The sequence below is a fragment of the Pseudophryne corroboree genome, chromosome 4, assembly GCF_028390025.1.
Source record: "Pseudophryne corroboree isolate aPseCor3 chromosome 4, aPseCor3.hap2, whole genome shotgun sequence".
Lineage (NCBI taxonomy): Eukaryota > Metazoa > Chordata > Amphibia > Anura > Myobatrachidae > Pseudophryne > Pseudophryne corroboree.
Window position 1 is genome coordinate 721,137,771 of NC_086447.1, and position 18,437 is coordinate 721,156,207.

General features: G+C 45.2%; 1 protein-coding gene across 7 annotated transcripts in view; it reads right to left on the reverse strand.

Moving 5' to 3' along the window:
- MAP4K3 (mitogen-activated protein kinase kinase kinase kinase 3) overlaps positions 1–18,437 on the reverse strand; it is a 691,402-nt gene that overhangs the window by 182,061 nt on the left and 490,904 nt on the right. For 5 of the 7 annotated variants that reach the window (XM_063918040.1, XM_063918039.1, XM_063918038.1 and 2 more), the window contains 3 exons: positions 12,188–12,266; positions 4,012–4,070; positions 3,159–3,221 (listed from right to left, as the gene is read on the reverse strand). In XM_063918040.1, the coding sequence (XP_063774110.1) occupies positions 3,159–3,221; positions 4,012–4,070; positions 12,188–12,266 (201 nt within the window). The remainder of the gene's footprint in view (positions 1–3,158; positions 3,222–4,011; positions 4,071–12,187; positions 12,267–18,437) is intronic. The other 2 variants (XM_063918042.1, XM_063918044.1) reach the window with 1 other exon arrangement.

Genomic DNA, 18,437 nt, shown 5'->3' on the forward strand with positions numbered 1-18,437 from the left:
AGGATGGTAAATGGGGACATGCAGGTAAGCATCCTTGATGTCCAGTGATACCATGTAATCCCCCTCGTCCAGGCTTGCAATAATCGCCCTGAGCGATTCCATCTTGAACTTTAATTTTTTTATATATGTGTTCAAGGATTTCAAATTTAAAATGGGTCTCACCGAACCGTCCGGTTTCGGTACCACAAACATTGTGGAATAGTAACCCCGTCCTTGTTGAAGTAGGGGCACCTTTACTATCACCTGTTGTGAATACAGGTTGTGAATTGCCCGTAACACTGCCTTCCTGCTTGAGGGAGTGGTTGGTAAGGCAGATTTGAGGAAACGGCGGGGGGGGAGACGTCTCGAATTCCAGCTTGTACCCCTGAGATACTATTTGAAAGATCCAGGGATCCACCCGTGAGCGAGCCCACTGATTGCTGAAATATTTGAGACGGGCCCCCACCGTACCTGGCTCCGCCTGTGGAGCCCCAGCGTCATGCTGTGGACTTAGAGGAAGCGGGGGAGGACTTTTGCTCCTGGGAACTGGCTGTATGCTGCAGCTTTTTCCCCCTACCTCTGCCTCTGGGCAGAAAGGACGCGCCCTTAACCCGCTTGCCCCTATTGGGCCGAAAGGACTGTACCTGATAATACGGTGCTTTCTTTGGCTGTGAGGGAACATGGGGTAAAAATGTAGACTTCCGAGCTGTTGCTGTGGAAACGAGGTCCGAGAGACCATCCCCGAACAACTCCTCACCCTTATAAGGCAGAACTTCCATGTGCTTTTGGAATCTGCATCTCCTGTCCACTGCAGAGTCCATAACCCTCTCCTGGCAGAAATGGACATTGCACTAATTTTGGATGCCAGCCGGCAAATATCCCTCTGTGCATCCCTCATGTATAAAAGTGCGTCTTTAATATGCTCTACGGTTAGCAATATAGTGTCCCTGTCTAGGGTATCAACATTTTCCGACAGGGAATCTGACCACGTAGCTGCAGCACTGCACATCCATGCTGACGCAATAGCTGGTCTCAGTATAACACCTGTGTGTGTATATATAGACTTCAGGATAGCCTCCTGCTTTCTATCAGCAGATTCCTTCAGGGCGGCCGTATCCGGAGACGGTAGTGCCACCTTCTTTGACAAGCGTGTGAGCGCTTTATCCACCCTAGGGGATGTTTCCCAGCGTGACCTATCCTCTGGCGGGAAAGGGTACGCCATTAGTAACCTCTTAGAAATTACCAGTTTCTTATCAGGAGAAGCCCACGGTTTTTCACACACGTCATTTAACTCCTCAGATGGAGGAAAAGCTACTGGTAGTTTTTTCTCTCCAAACATAATGCCCTTTTTTGTGGTACCGGGGGTAACATCAGAAATGTGCAACACATTTTTCATTGCCTCAATCATGTAACGTGTGGCCCTATTGGAAGTTACATTAGTCTCATCGTCGTCGACACTGGAGTCAGTATCCGTGTCGACATCTGTGTCTGCCATCTGAGGTAGCGGGCGTTTTAGAGCCCCTGATGGCTTTTGAGACGCCTGGGCAGGCACAGGCTGAGAAGCCGGCTGTCCCATAGTAGGTATGTCGTCAAACCTTTTATGCAAGGAGTCGACACTGTCGCGTAATTCCTTCCACAGAACCATCCACTCAGGTGTCGACCCCGCAGGGGGTGACATCACATTTACAGGCATTTGCTCCGCCTCCACATAAGCCTCCTCATCAAACATGTCGACACAGCCGTACCGACACACCGCATACACACAGGGAATGCTCTGACAGAGGACAGGACCCCACAAAGCCCTTTGGGGAGACAGAGAGAGAGTATGCCAGCACACACCAGAGCGCTATATAATACAGGGACTAACTGAATAATATCCCCTTATAGCTGCTATATATATATAATATATATATATATATATATATATATATATATATATATACTGCGACTAAATTTAGTGCCCCCCCTCTCTTTTTTACCCTTCTGTAGTTGTAGACTGCAGGGGAGAGCCAGGGAGCTTCCTTCCAGCGGAGCTGTGAGGGAAAAATGGCGCCAGTGTGCTGAAGGAGTTAGCCCCGCCCCTTTTTCGGCGGACTTCTCCCGCGTTTTTTGAAACTCTGGCAGGGGTATTAATTTACACCTATATAGCCTCTGGGACTATATATGGTGTATATTTGCCAGCCAAGGTGTGTAATATTGCCCTCAGGGCGCCCCCCCCCCCCCCCCCAGCGCCCTGCACCCATCAGTGACCGGAGTGTGAGGTGTACATGAGGAGCAATGGCGCACAGCTGCAGTGCTGTGCGCTACCTTGGTGAAGACCGAAGTCTTCTGCCGCCGATTTTCCGGACCTCTTCATGCTTCTGGCTCTGTAAGGGGGACGGCGGCGCGGCTCCGGGAACGAACATCAAGGTCGGGTCCTGCGGTCGATCCCTCTGGAGCTAATGGTGTCCAGTAGCCTAAGAAGCCCAAACTACCACCTGTTAGGTAGGTTCGCTTCTTCTCCCCTTAGTCCCTCGCTGCAGTGAGTCTGTTGCCAGCAGATCTCACTGTAAAATAAAAAACCTAAATATACTTTCTTTCTAGGAGCTCAGGAGAGCCCCTAGTGTGCATCCAGCTCAGCCGGGCACAAGATTCTAACTGAAGTCTGGAGGAGGGTCATAGTGGGAGGAGCCAGTGCACACCAGTAGTCTAAAGCTTTCTTTATAGTTGTGCCCAGTCTCCTGCGGAGCCACTATTCCCCATGGTCCTTACGGAGTCCCAGCATCCACTTAGGACGTCAGAGAAATTATATTGGTGGAGGTAAATTGGCTTCTAACAAAAAAAAATACATAAAAAAATACAGAACCCTGAGTATACATGTATATGGGAACATATACTGCAAGCTTCACTCAGGCAAGGACATGGGTCTTAATTTGCGCTATATAATAACTCGCTAAAAATGACTTGCTTAAATAAATATGCTAATTCCTCTGATCTGGTCAGATACAAGAGACCTCTTTATAGGACTTGTAGAGGATCTCCTACAGTATGTTATTTTAGACCCTGTGGTATAGGAATCGGGGAACATAAAGCACAGGACAAACACACCTACACTGTGCATACTTATGGCTTAAGAATAACAGCAGAAGAACATTTAAATTGCGTTGAAAAGTTAAAGATGACAAAGAAAAGGAATATACCAGATTAGATCTTGCAGTGTAGTATATTTCTTCTGCACTGTCCAAAAAATCGTCCCTGTCGAGCTGTTTAGCAGACAAATGCCCAAGTTATTTACAGTGATACTGAAAGCTGCACATACACAAGAGGGAAAATCACTTGCAGGCTGCAAAGAAAAACAAAAACATGCGGCTGGCTGGGAACCACTCACACACCGTGCTGCTCTTTGCTGGCTGTGTATCATGAGTGTATATCATCGCATAATACAACTGCAGCTTGTTAGTGGCGATGACAAACAGGTGCTAGTGGAACTACTGCAGACACTCTTTACTTCATTACAATTGCACAAGTATTATATACATGTAAGTAGTGCAATGGCAATCAGAATCACAGACGCACTCTTTCAGATAGACTAAAAAGGTTAGTTAAACCCAAGAAGCATTAGTAAAATAAATGCATTCTGTCTGACCTTCCTCTTAAGCATTTGCCACATGCAGGATCTTGTAAGAGAACAAAAAGGGGAAGAAGCAGAAGCTACTGTAAATAAGACTAGAAAATATAGTTTAAAAAGAAAGTGTGCTGAGAATAGTATTCTGCATGGTGTATACAAGCCTTTGCAAATCTTTCACACATCAAATCACATATTTATTTATATATATATATATATATATATATATATACATACATACATACATATACAGCCTATGGTCATCATACGGTATATGAAAGTATCAACTAATCACCCGGGAGGTGCCAGTGGTGTCCTTAACATCACTGTCAATGTTGGTGGGTCGCTGTGGTGTTAGTACAAATCGATCCTGGATGTCCTTACAATTAGCTTAGATCAAGGACAACATAGAACCCCAAACTACTAACCAGATCATGATGTGGCTCAGTCTCTTTCCTCATTGGTGGATCAAACTTTACTTGGCCAACTATAAGGGAAACGGAAAGATGTTAATGTGTCATCCATTTTAGTCTGACGATTTGCTTTCTTTTTATTGAAATACATATTTTAAATCAATTAGCAAAAAGTCTTCTACAACACCTTATGCTGTAAGCAGTTCCTAGTACACATGGGAACCTATTTGTTTCATTATTGTAATTCCATAGCACATAAATAAGCCCAGTAAAATATTGACCACCACATGATGACATACAGCTATAGCCTCTCTCATCATTGACACAATGCATTCACACATGTGCACACACCGCACCAGTGACGATATGGTAGATGCTAGAATCAAGTGGGCTAAGGGACCTTTTCCGTAAGGGGGAGGAGTTACGACGCAAGGGGGAGGAGCTAGGCCAGCGGGATAGTTCCTCTACTATCCACGCCACCAACTATTACCTTTAGTAATTAGGTGGTGAGCGAAGCGGAGCGGAGCGAGCAACCGTGCCCGAAGCGTGGCGAGCGAAGCGAGCCCGCGAGGGTACTTTTCGGGTACCCTGTTCGCCCGTAGCTCCTCCCCCTGGTGACGTAGCTCCTCCCCTCAATACGTCACAAGGTCCCTTCAGCCCCTCCGATATAGAACCAACCGTGATGATATGCGCCCAGGTGTAAATAGCCGCACCAGCGATCACACAGCTATTTCCTATGGAACACGGGTGCAACTACTGCATTTGCACATGCCTGCTAGCGAGCCCGCTAATTGCGCCAAGCTACACTGTATACACACACACTCAGTTAAAAAATAAGAATTTACTTACCGATAATTCTATTTCTCGTAGTCCGTAGTGGATGCTGGGGACTCCGTCAGGACCATGGGGATTAGCGGCTCCGCAGGAGACAGGGCACAAAAGTAAAAGCTTTAGGATCAGCTGGTGTGCACTGGCTCCTCCCCCTATGACCCTCCTCCAAGCCTCAGTTAGGATACTGTGCCCGGACGAGCGTACACAATAAGGAAGGATTTTGAATCCCGGGTAAGACTCACACCAGCCACACCAATCACACTGTACAACCTGTGATCTGAACCCAGTTAACAGCATGATAACAGCGGAGCCTCTGAAAAGATGGCTCACAACAACAATAACCCGATTTTTGAACAATAACTATGTACAAGTATTGCAGACAATCCGCACTTGGGATGGGCGCCCAGCATCCACTACGGACTACGAGAAATAGAATTATCGGTAAGTAAATTCTTATTTTCTCTGACGTCCTAAGTGGATGCTGGGGACTCCGTCAGGACCATGGGGATTATACCAAAGCTCCCAAACGGGCGGGAGAGTGCGGATGACTCTGCAGCACCGAGTGAGAGAACTCCAGGTCCTCCTCAGCCAGGGTGTGCCCCTGACCAAGTAGCAGCTCGGCAAAGTTGTAAAGCCGAGACCCCTCGGGCAGCCGCCCAAGATGAGCCCACCTTCCTTGTGGAATGGGCATTTACATATTTTGGCTGTGGCAGGCCTGCCACAGAATGTGCAAGCTGAATTGTACTACACATCCAACTAGCAATCGTCTGCTTAGAAGCAAGAGCACCCAGTTTGTTGGGTGCATACAGGATAACAGCAAGTCAGTTCTCCTGACTCCAGCCGTCCTGGAAACCTATATTTTCAGGGCCCTGACAACATCTAGCAACTTGGAGTCCTCCAAGTCCCCAGTAGCCGCAGGTACCACAATAAGCTGGTTCAGGTGAAACGCTGACACCACCTTAGGGAGAAACTGGGGACGAGTCCGCAGCTCTGCCCTGTCCGAATGGACAATCAGATATGGGCTTTTGTGAGACAAAGCCGCCAATTCTGACACTCGCCTGGCCGAGGCCAGGGCCAACATCATGGTCACTTTCCATGTGAGATATTTCAAATCCACAGATTTGAGGAATCCCAGAACTACGTTGAGATCCCACAGTGCCACTGGAGGCACAAAAGGGGGTTGTATATGCAGTACTCCCTTGACAAACTTCTGGACTTCAGGAACTGAAGCCAATTCTTTCTGGAAGAAAATCGACAGGGCCGAAATTTGAACCTTAATGGACCCCAATTTGAGGCCCATAGACACTCCTGTTTGCAGGAAATGCAGGAATCGACCGAGTTGAAATTTCTTCGTGGGGCCTTCCTGGCCTCCCACCACGCAACAAATTTTCGCCACATGTGGTGATAATGTTGTGCGGTCACCTCCTTCCTGGCTTTGACCAGGGTAGGAATGACCTCTTCCGGAATGCCTTTTTCCCTTAGGATCCGGCGTTCAACCGCCATGCCGTCAAACGCAGCCGCGGTAAGTCTTGGAACAGACATGGTACTTGCTGAAGCAAGTCCCTTCTTAGCGGCAGAGGCCATGAGTCCTCTGTGAGCATCTCTTGAAGTTCCGGGTACCAAGTCCTTCTTGGCCAATCCGGAGCCACGAGTATAGTTCTAACTCCTCTACGTCTTATAATTCTCAGTACCTTAGGTATGAGAAGCAGAGGAGGGAACACATACACCGACTGGTACACCCACGGTGTTACCAGAACGTCCACAGCTATTGCCTGAGGGTCTCTTGACCTGGCGCAATACCTGTCCAGTTTTTTGTTCAGGCGGGACGCCATCATGTCCACCTTTGGTCTTTCCCAACGGTTCACAATCATGTGGAAGACTTCCCGATGAAGTCCCCACTCTCCCGGGTGGAGGTCGTGCTGAGGAAGTTTGCTTCCCAGTTTTCCACTCCCGGAATGAACACTGCTGACAGTGCTAACACATGATTTTCCGCCCAGCGAAGAATCCTTGCAGTTTCTGCCATTGCCCTCCTGCTTCTTGTGCCGCCCAGTCTGTTTACGTGGGCGACTGCCGTGATGTTGTCCCACTGGATCGATACCGGCTGACCTTGAAGCAGAGGTCTTGCTAAGCTTAGAGCATTGCAATTGCTCTTAGCTCCAGTATATTTATGTGGAGAGAAGTCTCCAGACTTGATCACACTCCCTGGAAATTTTTTCCTTGTGTGACTGCTCCCCAGCCTTTCAGGCTGGCATCCGTGGTCACCAGGACCCAGTCCTGAATGCCGAATCTGTGGCCCTTTAGTAGATGAGCACTCTGCAGCCACCACAGAAGAGACACCCTTGTCCTTGGAGACAGGGTTATCCGCTGATGCATCTGAAGATGCGATCCGGACCATTTTTCCAGCAGATCCCACTGAAAAGTTCTTGCGTGAAATCTGCCGAATGGAATCGCTTCGTAAGAAGCCACCATTTTTCCCAGGACCCTTGTGCAATGATGCACTGACACTTTTCCTGGTTTTAGGAGGTTCCTGACTAGCTCGGATAACTCCCTGGCTTTCTCCTCCGGGAGAAACACCCTTTTCTGGACTGTGTCCAGAATCATCCCTAGGAACAGCAGACGTGTCGTCGGAAACAGCTGCGATTTTGGAATATTTAGAATCCACCCGTGCTGTCGTAGAACTACTTGAGATAGTGCTACTCCGACCTCCAACTGTTCTCTGGACCTTGCCCTTATCAGGAGATCGTCCAAGTAAGGGATAATTAAGACGCCTTTTCTTTGAAGAAGAATCATCATTTCGGCCATTACCTTGGTAAAGACCCGGGGTGCCGTGGACAATCCAAACGGCAGCGTCTGAAACTGATAGTGACAGTTCTGTACCACGAACCTGAGGTACCCTTGGTGAGAAGGGCAAATTGGGACATGGAGGTAAGTATCCCTGATGTCCCGGAACACCCTATAGTCCCCTTCTTCCTGGTTCGCTATCACTGCTCTGAGTGACTCCATCTTGATTTGAACCTTTGTAAGTGTTCAAATATTTCAGATTTAGAATAGGTCTCACCGAGCCTTCTGGCTTCAGTACCACAACATAGTGTGGAATAATACCCCTTTCCTTGTTGTAGGAGGGGTACTTTGATTATCACCTGCTGGGAATACAGCTTGTGAATTGTTTCCAATACTGCCTCCCTGTCGGAGGGAGACGTTGGTAAAGCAGACTTCAGGAACCTGCGAGGGGGAAACGTCTCGACTTTCCAATCTGTACCCCTGGGATCCTACTTGTAGGATCCAGGGGTCCTGTACGGCCCCAGCGCCATGCTGAGAAACTTGGTAGAAGCGGTGGAGGCTTCTGTTCCTGGGAATGGGCTGCCTGCTGCAGTCTTCTTCCCTTTCCTCTATCCCTGGGCAGATATGACTCTTATGGGGACGAAAGGACTGAGGCTGAAAAGACGGTGTCTTTTTCTACAGAGATGTGACTTAGGGTAAAAACGGTGGATTTTCCAGCAGTTGCCGTGGCCACCAGGTCCGATGGACCGACCCCAAATAACTCCTCCCCTTTATACGGCAATACTTCTTTGTGCCGTTTGGAATCTGCATCACCTGACCACTGTCGTGTCCATAAACATCTTCTGGCAGATATGGACATCGCACTTACTCTTGATGCCAGAGTGCAAATATCCCTCTGTGCATCTCGTATATATAGAAATGCATCCTTTAAATGCTCTATAGTCAATAAAATACTGTCCCTGTCAAGGGTATCAATATTTTTAGTCAGGGAATCCGACCAAGCCACCCCAGCTCTGCACATCCAGGCTGAGGCGATCGCTGGTCGCAGTATAACACCAGTATGTGTGTATATACTTCTTAGGATATTTTCCAGCCTCCTATCAGTTGGCTCCTTGAGGACGGCCCTATCTGGAGACGGTACCGCCACTTGTTTTGATAAGCGTGTGAGCGCCTTATCCACCCTAAGGGGTGTTTCCCAACGCGCCCTAACTTCTGGCGGGAAAGGGTATACCGCCAATAATTTTCTATCGGGGGAAACCCACGCATCATCACACACTTCATTTAATTTATCTGATTCAGGAAAAACTACAGGTAGTTTTTTCACACCCCACATAATACCCTTTTTTTTGTGGTACTTGTAGTATCAGAAATATGTAACACCTCCTTCATTGCCCTTAACAAGTAACGTGTGGCCCTAAAGGAAAATACGTTTGTTTCTTCACCGTCGACACTGAAATCAGTGTCCGTGTCTGTGTCGACCGACTGAGGTAAATGGGCGTTTTAAAGCCCCTGACGGTGTTTGAGACGCCTGGACAGGTACTATTTTGTTTGCCGGCCGTCTCTGTTGACATTATCACGTAATTCCTTGAATAAGCCATCCATTCCGGTGTCGACTCCCTAGAGAGTGACATCACCATTACAGGCAATTGCTCCGCCTCCTCACCAACATCGTCCTCATACATGTCGACACACACGTACCGACACACAGCACACACACAGGGAATGCTCTGATAGAGGACAGGACCCCACTAGCCCTTTGGGGAGACAGAGGGAGAGTTTGCCAGCACACACCAAAAACGCTATAATTATACAGGGACAACCTTTATATAAGTGTTTTTCCCTTATAGCATTTTAATATATATATAGTCATATCGCCAAATAAGTGCCCCCCCTCTCTGTTTTAACCCTGTTTCTGTAGTGCAGTGCAGGGGAGAGCCTGGGAGCCTTCCCACCAGCATTTCTGTGAGGGAAAATGGCGCTGTGTGCTGAGGAGAATAGGCCCCGCCCCCTTTTCGGCGGGCTTCTTCTCCCGTTTTTCTGAGACCTGGCAGGGGTTAAATACATCCATATAGCCCCCAGGGGCTATATGTGATGTATTTTTAGCCAGAATAAGGTACTATCATTGCTGCCCAGGGCGCCCCCCCCAGCGCCCTGCACCCTCAGTGACCGCTGCTATGAAGTGTGCTGACAACAATGGCGCACAGCTGCAGTGCTGTGCGCTACCTTATGAAGACTGAAAAGTCTTCTGCCGCCGGTTTCTGGACCTCTTCACTTTTCGGCATCTGCAAGGGGGTCGGCGGCGCGGCTCCGGGACGAACCCCAGGGTGAGACCTGTGTTCCGACTCCCTCTGGAGCTAATGGTGTCCAGTAGCCTAAGAAGCCAATCCATCCTGCACGCAGGTGAGTTCACTTCTCTCCCCTAAGTCCCTCGATGCAGTGAGCCTGTTGCCAGCAGGACTCACTGAAAATAAAAAACCTAACAAAACTTTTACTCTAAGCAGCTCTTTAAGAGAGCCACCTAGATTGCACCCTTCTCGGCCGGGCACAAAAATCTAACTGAGGCTTGGAGGAGGGTCATAGGGGGAGGAGCCAGTGCACACCACCTGATCCTAAAGCTTTTACTTTTGTGCCCTGTCTCCTGCGGAGCCGCTAATCCCCATGGTCCTGACGGAGTCCCCAGCATCCACTTAGGACGTCAGAGAAATATACAGAACTGTATGTATGTATGTATGTATGTATGTATGTATGTATATATATATATATATATACACACACTGTATTTTTATCTATATCAGGGACGTGCGGTGAGCTAAATGGCTCAGGAGGCATTGATGCTATGGACTGGCCCGCCCGTTCCCCAGACCTGAATCCAATTGGGCACATCTGGGACATCATGTCTCGCTCTATCCACCCACGCCACATTGCACCACAGACTGTCCAGGAGTTGGCGGATGCTTTAGTCCAGGTCTGGGAGGAGATCCCACAGGAGACCATCCGCCACCTCATCAGGAGCATGCCCAGGCATTGTAGGGAGGTCATACAGGCACATGGAGGCCACACACACTACTGAGCCTCATTTTTACTTGTTTTAAGGACATTACATCAAAGTTGGATCAGCCTGTAGTGTATTTTTCCACTTTAATTTTGAGTGTGACTCCAAATCCAGACCTCCATGGGTTAATAAATTTGATTTCCATTGATAATTTTTGTGTGATTTTGTTGTCAGCACATTCAACTATGTAAAGCACAAAGTATTTAATAAGAATATTTCATTAATTCAGATCTAAGATGTGTTATTTTAGTGTTCCCTTTATTTTTTTGAGCAGTGTATATATATATATATATATATATATATATATATATACACATATATATATATATACATATATATATATATATATATATATATATCCGTATGGTCCGGCTCTCCTTCTAATTACGATCCTCGTCCGGGTGCCCTCACGTATATGCACACACACCAATTTTCCAAGTGCGGCACTCCTGGACTTATCAAAATAAATCACGGCTCAGACAGGCAGGTACAGTACCTGCCTGTCTGAGCCGTGATTTATTTTGATAAGTCCAGGAGTGCCGCACTTGGAAAATTGGTATATATATATATATATATATATATATGTACACACACACGACCATTAGACTGCGCCTTACAGTATATCAGTCATCCTGTCCCAACATCAGCTGTAAGATGGCTGGGCTGGCGGAAACATGGTCACACACTGAGGTGTGTTGTGTGATCAGATTTCTGCATCTAAAGCGCACATCTGCAGCTGAAATTCATTGCCAACGACCTGGGTTGCAGCAACAGCCGTCGTACTGCTGCACGATAATGCAGGCCACACTCAGCCAACCGCATGCATGAGTTGTTACGGTGCTACCATTGGGAGGTACTGGACCATCCTCGCTACAGCCCTGTCCTAGCACTGAGTGATTTCCATCTCTTTGGACAATTGAAGAAGCTCCTGGGTGGAAGGCGATTCGCAACAGACGGTGAAGTTCAGCAAGCCATCATGTCAGGCGTCAGGCACGGATATGTTCTATACTGGGACAGATGCCTTGGTGTACAGTTCGAACAAATACTCAGACAAGTACAGTATGGGGACTATGTGGAACCAAGGCTATACTATTGATTTTATACATATATGTACGACTTGGATACATTTATGCAATGAGAGGTCTTGTTACTTTATTTTTTGAACCACACGTGTGTATATCTAGACATTTAGGATAACTGTTACCATGTATGCTTTGCATGATAATGTCATTCAATAGGTAGGAAATTGTAAACAACACATACAGTAAGTGTATGTTGCCCAATTTAATCATGTAAAGCTTCAATTCTCAGTTTATCTATCCTTTGCTACCACACAGAGAGGAAAGAGAAAGGATGAGGAGGATCAGTGATTGGGCGGCACAGTCTGAGCAGGGAAGGCAATATAGAATCATCCATGAAAGCCATGGGAGGGTAATAAAGAGAAAATGTAAAGAACTAATAATGGTGCAGGCACTTGCTGAAGGTAAGAGTGACACAATAGTAAGAGTAGCGTGCCTAGATCCTTACAGTTAATTTCTGAGCGTGTCTTCTCTTCTCTCACACTCCGACTTGTTGAGTGAATTCTTTGAGGAACGACAATAGGAGGCTGTTAGAGATAATAAAAATGAATATTGCTTTAGCGGTTTAGAACAGCAAGGTATCTTGACTACAACACTGCAGGTTATTTTGTTATGAAGGTTGTGTGTGCTATCCATAATCTCTAAATGAAAGAGCATACAGTAATTTGCTGTTTATAATTATATTCATTTACACATCACAAGGTTAAAATTGGGAATACTCCCAAAAAAATCAGGATATGGATTCTTTTTTTTTTTTGGGGGGGGGGGGGGGGGGAAATATTTTGTATATATATATATATATATATATATATATATATATATATACACACACACAAATAGAGAATTCAGCACTCACCATAGCAAGCTCACTTGTCCTCACAACATCAATAAATAAATGATGGGGGTTTAGTTAGTGAATTGGCCAATGCACGGAAGCCTGCATACCGCTCGCCAAGGTACCCCACCTTCATGCAGGTCCTACACTACCACAAAGCCTTAAGAATTAAAACCTGGCAACTGTATCACATATAATATAACTGCAAATATGCCCACTAAGTTTAATGTATGCCTGCCACATATCTTGTGGCTTTTAAAGGCATACTAGTCACCTGACACAGCCGATAAATTACTAAGGAGCAGCTGACACAGGTTTAGAACAATTGAGATTACACAGGGGTGCATGAAAAGGCCTGTGACCACGGTTAATAAGAGTTAACCAAAGATTAACCCCATAATATACAAACAAATATAGAAAACCACAGCACTCGCCACCCCAGAAGCGGGGTGCAGTGTCTGCACTCACCACTCATAGGGTGGGGTGCATGCATATTTGGGTAGGTGGCCATGGGCTGCATGCACCCCACCCTATGAGTGGTGAGTGCAGACACTGCACCCCGCTTCTGGGGTGGCGAGTGCTGTGGTTTTCTATATTTTGTTTGTATATATATATATACAGGTTGAGTATCCCATATCCAAATATTCCGAAATACGGAATATTCCGAAATACGGACTTTTTTGAGCGAGAGTGAGATTGTGAAACCTTTGTTTTTTGATGGCTCAATGTACACAAACTTTGTTTAATACACAAAGTTATTAAAAATATTGTATTAAATGACCTCCTGGCTATGTGTATAAGGTGTATATGAAATATAAATGAATTGTGTGAATGTAGACACACTTTGTTTAATGCACAAAGTTATAAAAAATATTGGCTAAAATTACCTTCAGGCTGTGTGTATAAGGTGTATATGTAACATAAATGTATTCTGTGCTTAGATTTAGGTCCCATCACCATGATATCTCATTATGGTATGCAGTTATTCCAAAATACGGAAAAATCCCATATCCAAAATACCTCTGGTCCCAAGCATTTTGGATAAGGGATACTCAACCTGTATATATATATATATATATCAAATATTTTACAATACCAACAAATGTGTTGCTAAGATCACTACCGTTTTTACAAGTTAGCCCATAAAAGCAAAAACCATAAACATGTTAAAGAACAATGTTTCAGTCAGTGGGCAGAAGAGAATTTAATTCATCTTAATATTCAGTTTACTGAGGCCCACATAATCCATATCCACACCTCATTGGCCTTAATTGTTGCTATGGGAGACCTTACTTATTCCTAGAGAAGTGACAGATTGCTTGAATACTGAATCAAACCCTTGTCCATTGTGCATTGCCGTGACACCTACATTACTATATGGCATGATTCAATGTAGAGTCATGCAGCATCTATATAGAAATTATACATAGTCTGTCCCATCTCAGTCATGTGCAGTGGGAGCCTGGCCTCACCCTCTACCCAAATACTGTGCTGGACATACAGTATAGGGCCAGTTTGCAGCCAGGGGAGAGCAGGGAACTGGCCATACTACCAAGTGACTTGGCGGATAACAGATCAAAAATACTAGTGTAAAATCTCTAACTACTACCTATCTCTCACAAAACCAACAAACACCAAAACTCCAGATCTTTACTGCTAGTATGTGTGCCACACATGACTGTGTCTACGTCATCACTGGGGAATTCTGCAATATTCCAGTAATTGTTTTTATGATCATGTTTTGTTACCTACAAATAATTTCTTAACACTTTATATGCAGATGATGTGATGCAAATAAAAGAATAATAACACTTTATTACAGACACACCACTTCAATTTGTACATGAGATGCTGATATGTAGCATACCACCTAAATTGGAACATACTGTACTTTTGAAGATGGGATGATTGCTGTTCAGTAGAATTATTGTACATAAATGATTTTGTCCGGAAGCAATTTCAAAAGTTATTATGAACTCCAGAGCTATACACACATGTATTGGGCAATTAGCTTCTATACATGTGTTTATTCTTGCATGGATTCTGCACAATACAGTGTATAAACTTTTCAGTTCCAGTAAATCTCTGTAGATGGGTTGGGTTCGTGTGACCGCCGGTTGAGAGACCGCCGGTCACCATGCTGACGATGGCTTTTAGATGACCGTGGGGGGAAGCGAGCGCAACTAAGCCCCTTGCGGACTCGCTGCGCTTGCCACAGGTTCTATTCCCACTCTATGGGGGTCGTGGACACCCAGGAATGGGAATAGTCCATGTTGGTCGGCATGCCGACAGGCGAGCTACTCAGCATTCGGAATCCAGGCATCAGTAATACATAACCGCATCCCCTGTAGATAACCCAGGCACTGTAGGTTATTGATTACTACTGGGCAACAGTCATACCGCCCTGGGATGTGATTATATCAGCCAGCTATAACCCAAAGTTTTACATTCATATACATTCTCCAATCCCTGGACTCCATGATTTTCCTGTAGTGCCTGGTGAGGACAGCGGAGGGACATTGTCAGGGGCCCTGTATCCCTATCCCCCTTCCCCACCAGGTTTGTGTGAGATTCCTACAGGTAGATTGTGCTCCTCTTACACTCCAAAGATATAGTGGTAGCTTATATTACTTTTGCCAAAATAAACCCTAGTGTGTGCATGTCCGTGTACTAGGGAATGCAGGTTGTAAACTCTACTTGGGCAACTACTAATGTGCATGACTAAATCACTGCATAATATGTAAGCACTATATAAGACTATTTTAATAAATAATATCACTGCAATGTTATAGAAGAAAGGTACGAGGTAACACAGAACCAGAACTATTTTGAACACAGAACAATAAAACAGACTGGCACACCACCTGCCTGAAACACTGAATTTGGTAAAAAACAAACAAAAAACAAACAAAAAAAAAAAAAAACAGAGAAAATATTTTACAAGATTTTCAGTTCTTGGACTGTGGGCTAATTCAGACCAGATCGCTAGCAGGTGATTTTTACACTGCTGCGATCAGATAGTCGCCGCCTACAGGAGGAGTGTATTTTAGCTGTGCAAGTGTGCATGAGTAGCAGAGCTGTACAAACAGATTCTGCGCAGTGTCTGTGTAGCCCAGGACTTACTCAGCCGCTGCGATCACATCAGCCTGTTCAGGACTGGGATCGACGTCACACACCCGCCCTGCAAATGCTTGGACACGCCTGTGTTTTTCCAAACACTCCCAGAAAACAGTCAGTTAACACCCACAAACACCTTCTTCCTGTCAATCTCCTTGCGAACGCCCATGCGAATGGATCCTTCGCACAAACCCATCGCTGAGCGGCGAGCCACTTTGTACCCATGCGTCATGCCTGCGCATAGACCTTATCGCCCACCGTACGAAAAAGCAGTCTATTGATCAGGTCTGAATTAGGCCCTGTGTCAGAAGACTCTGTTCCAGTGGCACCGGCGGCCATGTTCCGCTGGAAATTCTGAGCAACTACACTCTACTGCTGGGCAGTACGGATGGTGTAATGGTTAGCATTACTGCCTCACAGCACTGAGGTCTTGGGTTAGATTCCCACCATGACCCTAACTGTGTGGAGTTTGTATATTCTCCCCGTACTTGTGTGGGTTTCCTCCGGGTACTCCGGTTTCCTGCCACAATCCAAAAATGTACTGGTAGGTTAACTGGCTCCCAACAAAATTAACCCTAGCGTGAATGTGTCTGTGTGTACATGTGATAGGGAATATAGGGGTCTATTTACTAAGCCTTGGATGGAGATAAAAGCTTCTGGAGATATAGTCCCAGCCAATCGATCCTAAGTGCCATGTCACAGGCTGGGTTTGAAAAATACAGTTAGGAGGTGATTGGCTGGTACTTTATCTCCATCCACTTTATCTCCGTCCAAGGTTTAGTAAATAAACCCCTATAGATTGTAAGCTCCACTGGGGCAGGGACTGATGTGAATGGGCAAATATTCTTTGTACAGCGCTGCGGAATATGTGTGCGCTATATAAATAACTGGTAATAAATAAATTAGCAGCCACCTCTGAATTAGGACCGTAGTATTCAATTAATAACCCGTCTATACCTGCTAGTTTTCCGTAAGCAGCAGATTGCCCAAAAGAATATGTGAGCGTGCTATAACTACTTCTTTATTTACAGTATTTTTATTTTCAGTATGTCCATTTTTATTCAATAAAAACTGTGATATTTTTATTATATTAACTCAATATCGTAATATACTGTATTTGTGTTACTAAAAATGTAAGTTGTAATTTTTTTATGATAATGCTTAATTCACACGGGTAATTATTTGGTTTAAATAGCACTGATCAAATCAGGTTGTAATTGCAATTTGAGATAAGTCAGGGAGCAACCTAAAGGCTTCCTAAGAGTGTCAACTGTTGAACTATGGCCCTCATTCAGCATTGATTGCATTTGCAAAGCTGCACGCAGGCAGTTTTGCAAATGCAATCATTAAAAATACAAATATAGTAGGTGGTGTTAAACACTTCCTTGCTGAATTTGCGATCCCAGGACTGCGACCTGCATCACAGGCAGTGATCAACATCATGACTGATGGGCGCAATGTTTCCTGCAAACGGCCGGCTGAGTAAACCTCAGCTTATGCAGGATGGACGTCGCAGGGGGCCTTGCGAGGCCAAGAAATCTGCGTCTCTAGACGCAGACCTTGGCCTCGCCATGCCCTGAAAATGGGGCGACGAGCCCGTTTCTGACAAAGCGCTGCCATCCTTGCCCCGCCCCCTTTGACTGTAAATCAGGTAGAGACTTATGGAGGGCTTCCTGCAATAACGTAGGAACCATTCTGTACAGGGCAGAATGAGTGCTGGGCCTGTGCAGTTTTCCCGCTAATCAGGAAACTGCGTACGGGATCACAATAGTGATCCTTACTGAATTAGCCCCTATATCTTAGTATCGGCAGAACTTGGTGTTGAATAATAAATGGAAAAATTTAATTGTGGAGGACTTCAAGCTGTGTACACACTATGCAATATGCGCGTCCCTGCCATCGTCAATGATGTTTTCTGGTCAGCCATGCTGCACAGCCGACAGAAGTCTTTGCTAGCAATACCATGCTGCATCCTGTGCCGTTCCCCTGCATCAGCAAGTGTATATGCACTTGCAGACGCAGGGTCCTGTTGCCAGTTGGATTGGCTGAACACACACGTCATCAAGTGTGTACCCAGTTTCACACAGGCAATGTAGTATTATTTTTATTATAATCCGTTATCTGTTGTCTTATACCCCGAACCTCAGTACTGAGCCCAAAGCAACTAAAGAAAACTTTTTTTGGCCTATTTGTTGACTGAAAAGCAATTTATTTGTTTTTCTTCTGCGCTTCAAGCTGCAAGCTAAAATAAACCTAGGTTCATGTCTCCTCAAACAACCTACAGTAGTTCTATCAAATTCTGTTTTATTATATCTGAAAGGCACAGATTAGTTTTTCTCAGTGTTTCAACTACTGCTTGGAAATACAGATAATACTTTGGAAAAGTAGCCTTATTTCATGTATATGGAAATAACAAAACATAACAGAATCTCAAGCATTTGATAAGAAAAAATTATTGAGTTTGTCAAAACAAGATTCTCAACGCCTGCATGGAGTAATAATATACAGGGACACAATGTAGCCTGACAGCTTGGAATGTGTGCGCTATTTGTTACAGCACTTCAAGAAAATGGCCTTTGAAATCAAATAATAATACATGTCTTACCAAAACAGGCAAGAAATGACAAGGGAGAGAGCACACACTGACAGATTAATATCAATGCACTTGAATGGAAACAGATTTAAGGGAGAAATGATATCTTTACAGAGCAATTTCAAAACAACATAATGGTAGTGGGATATGTTT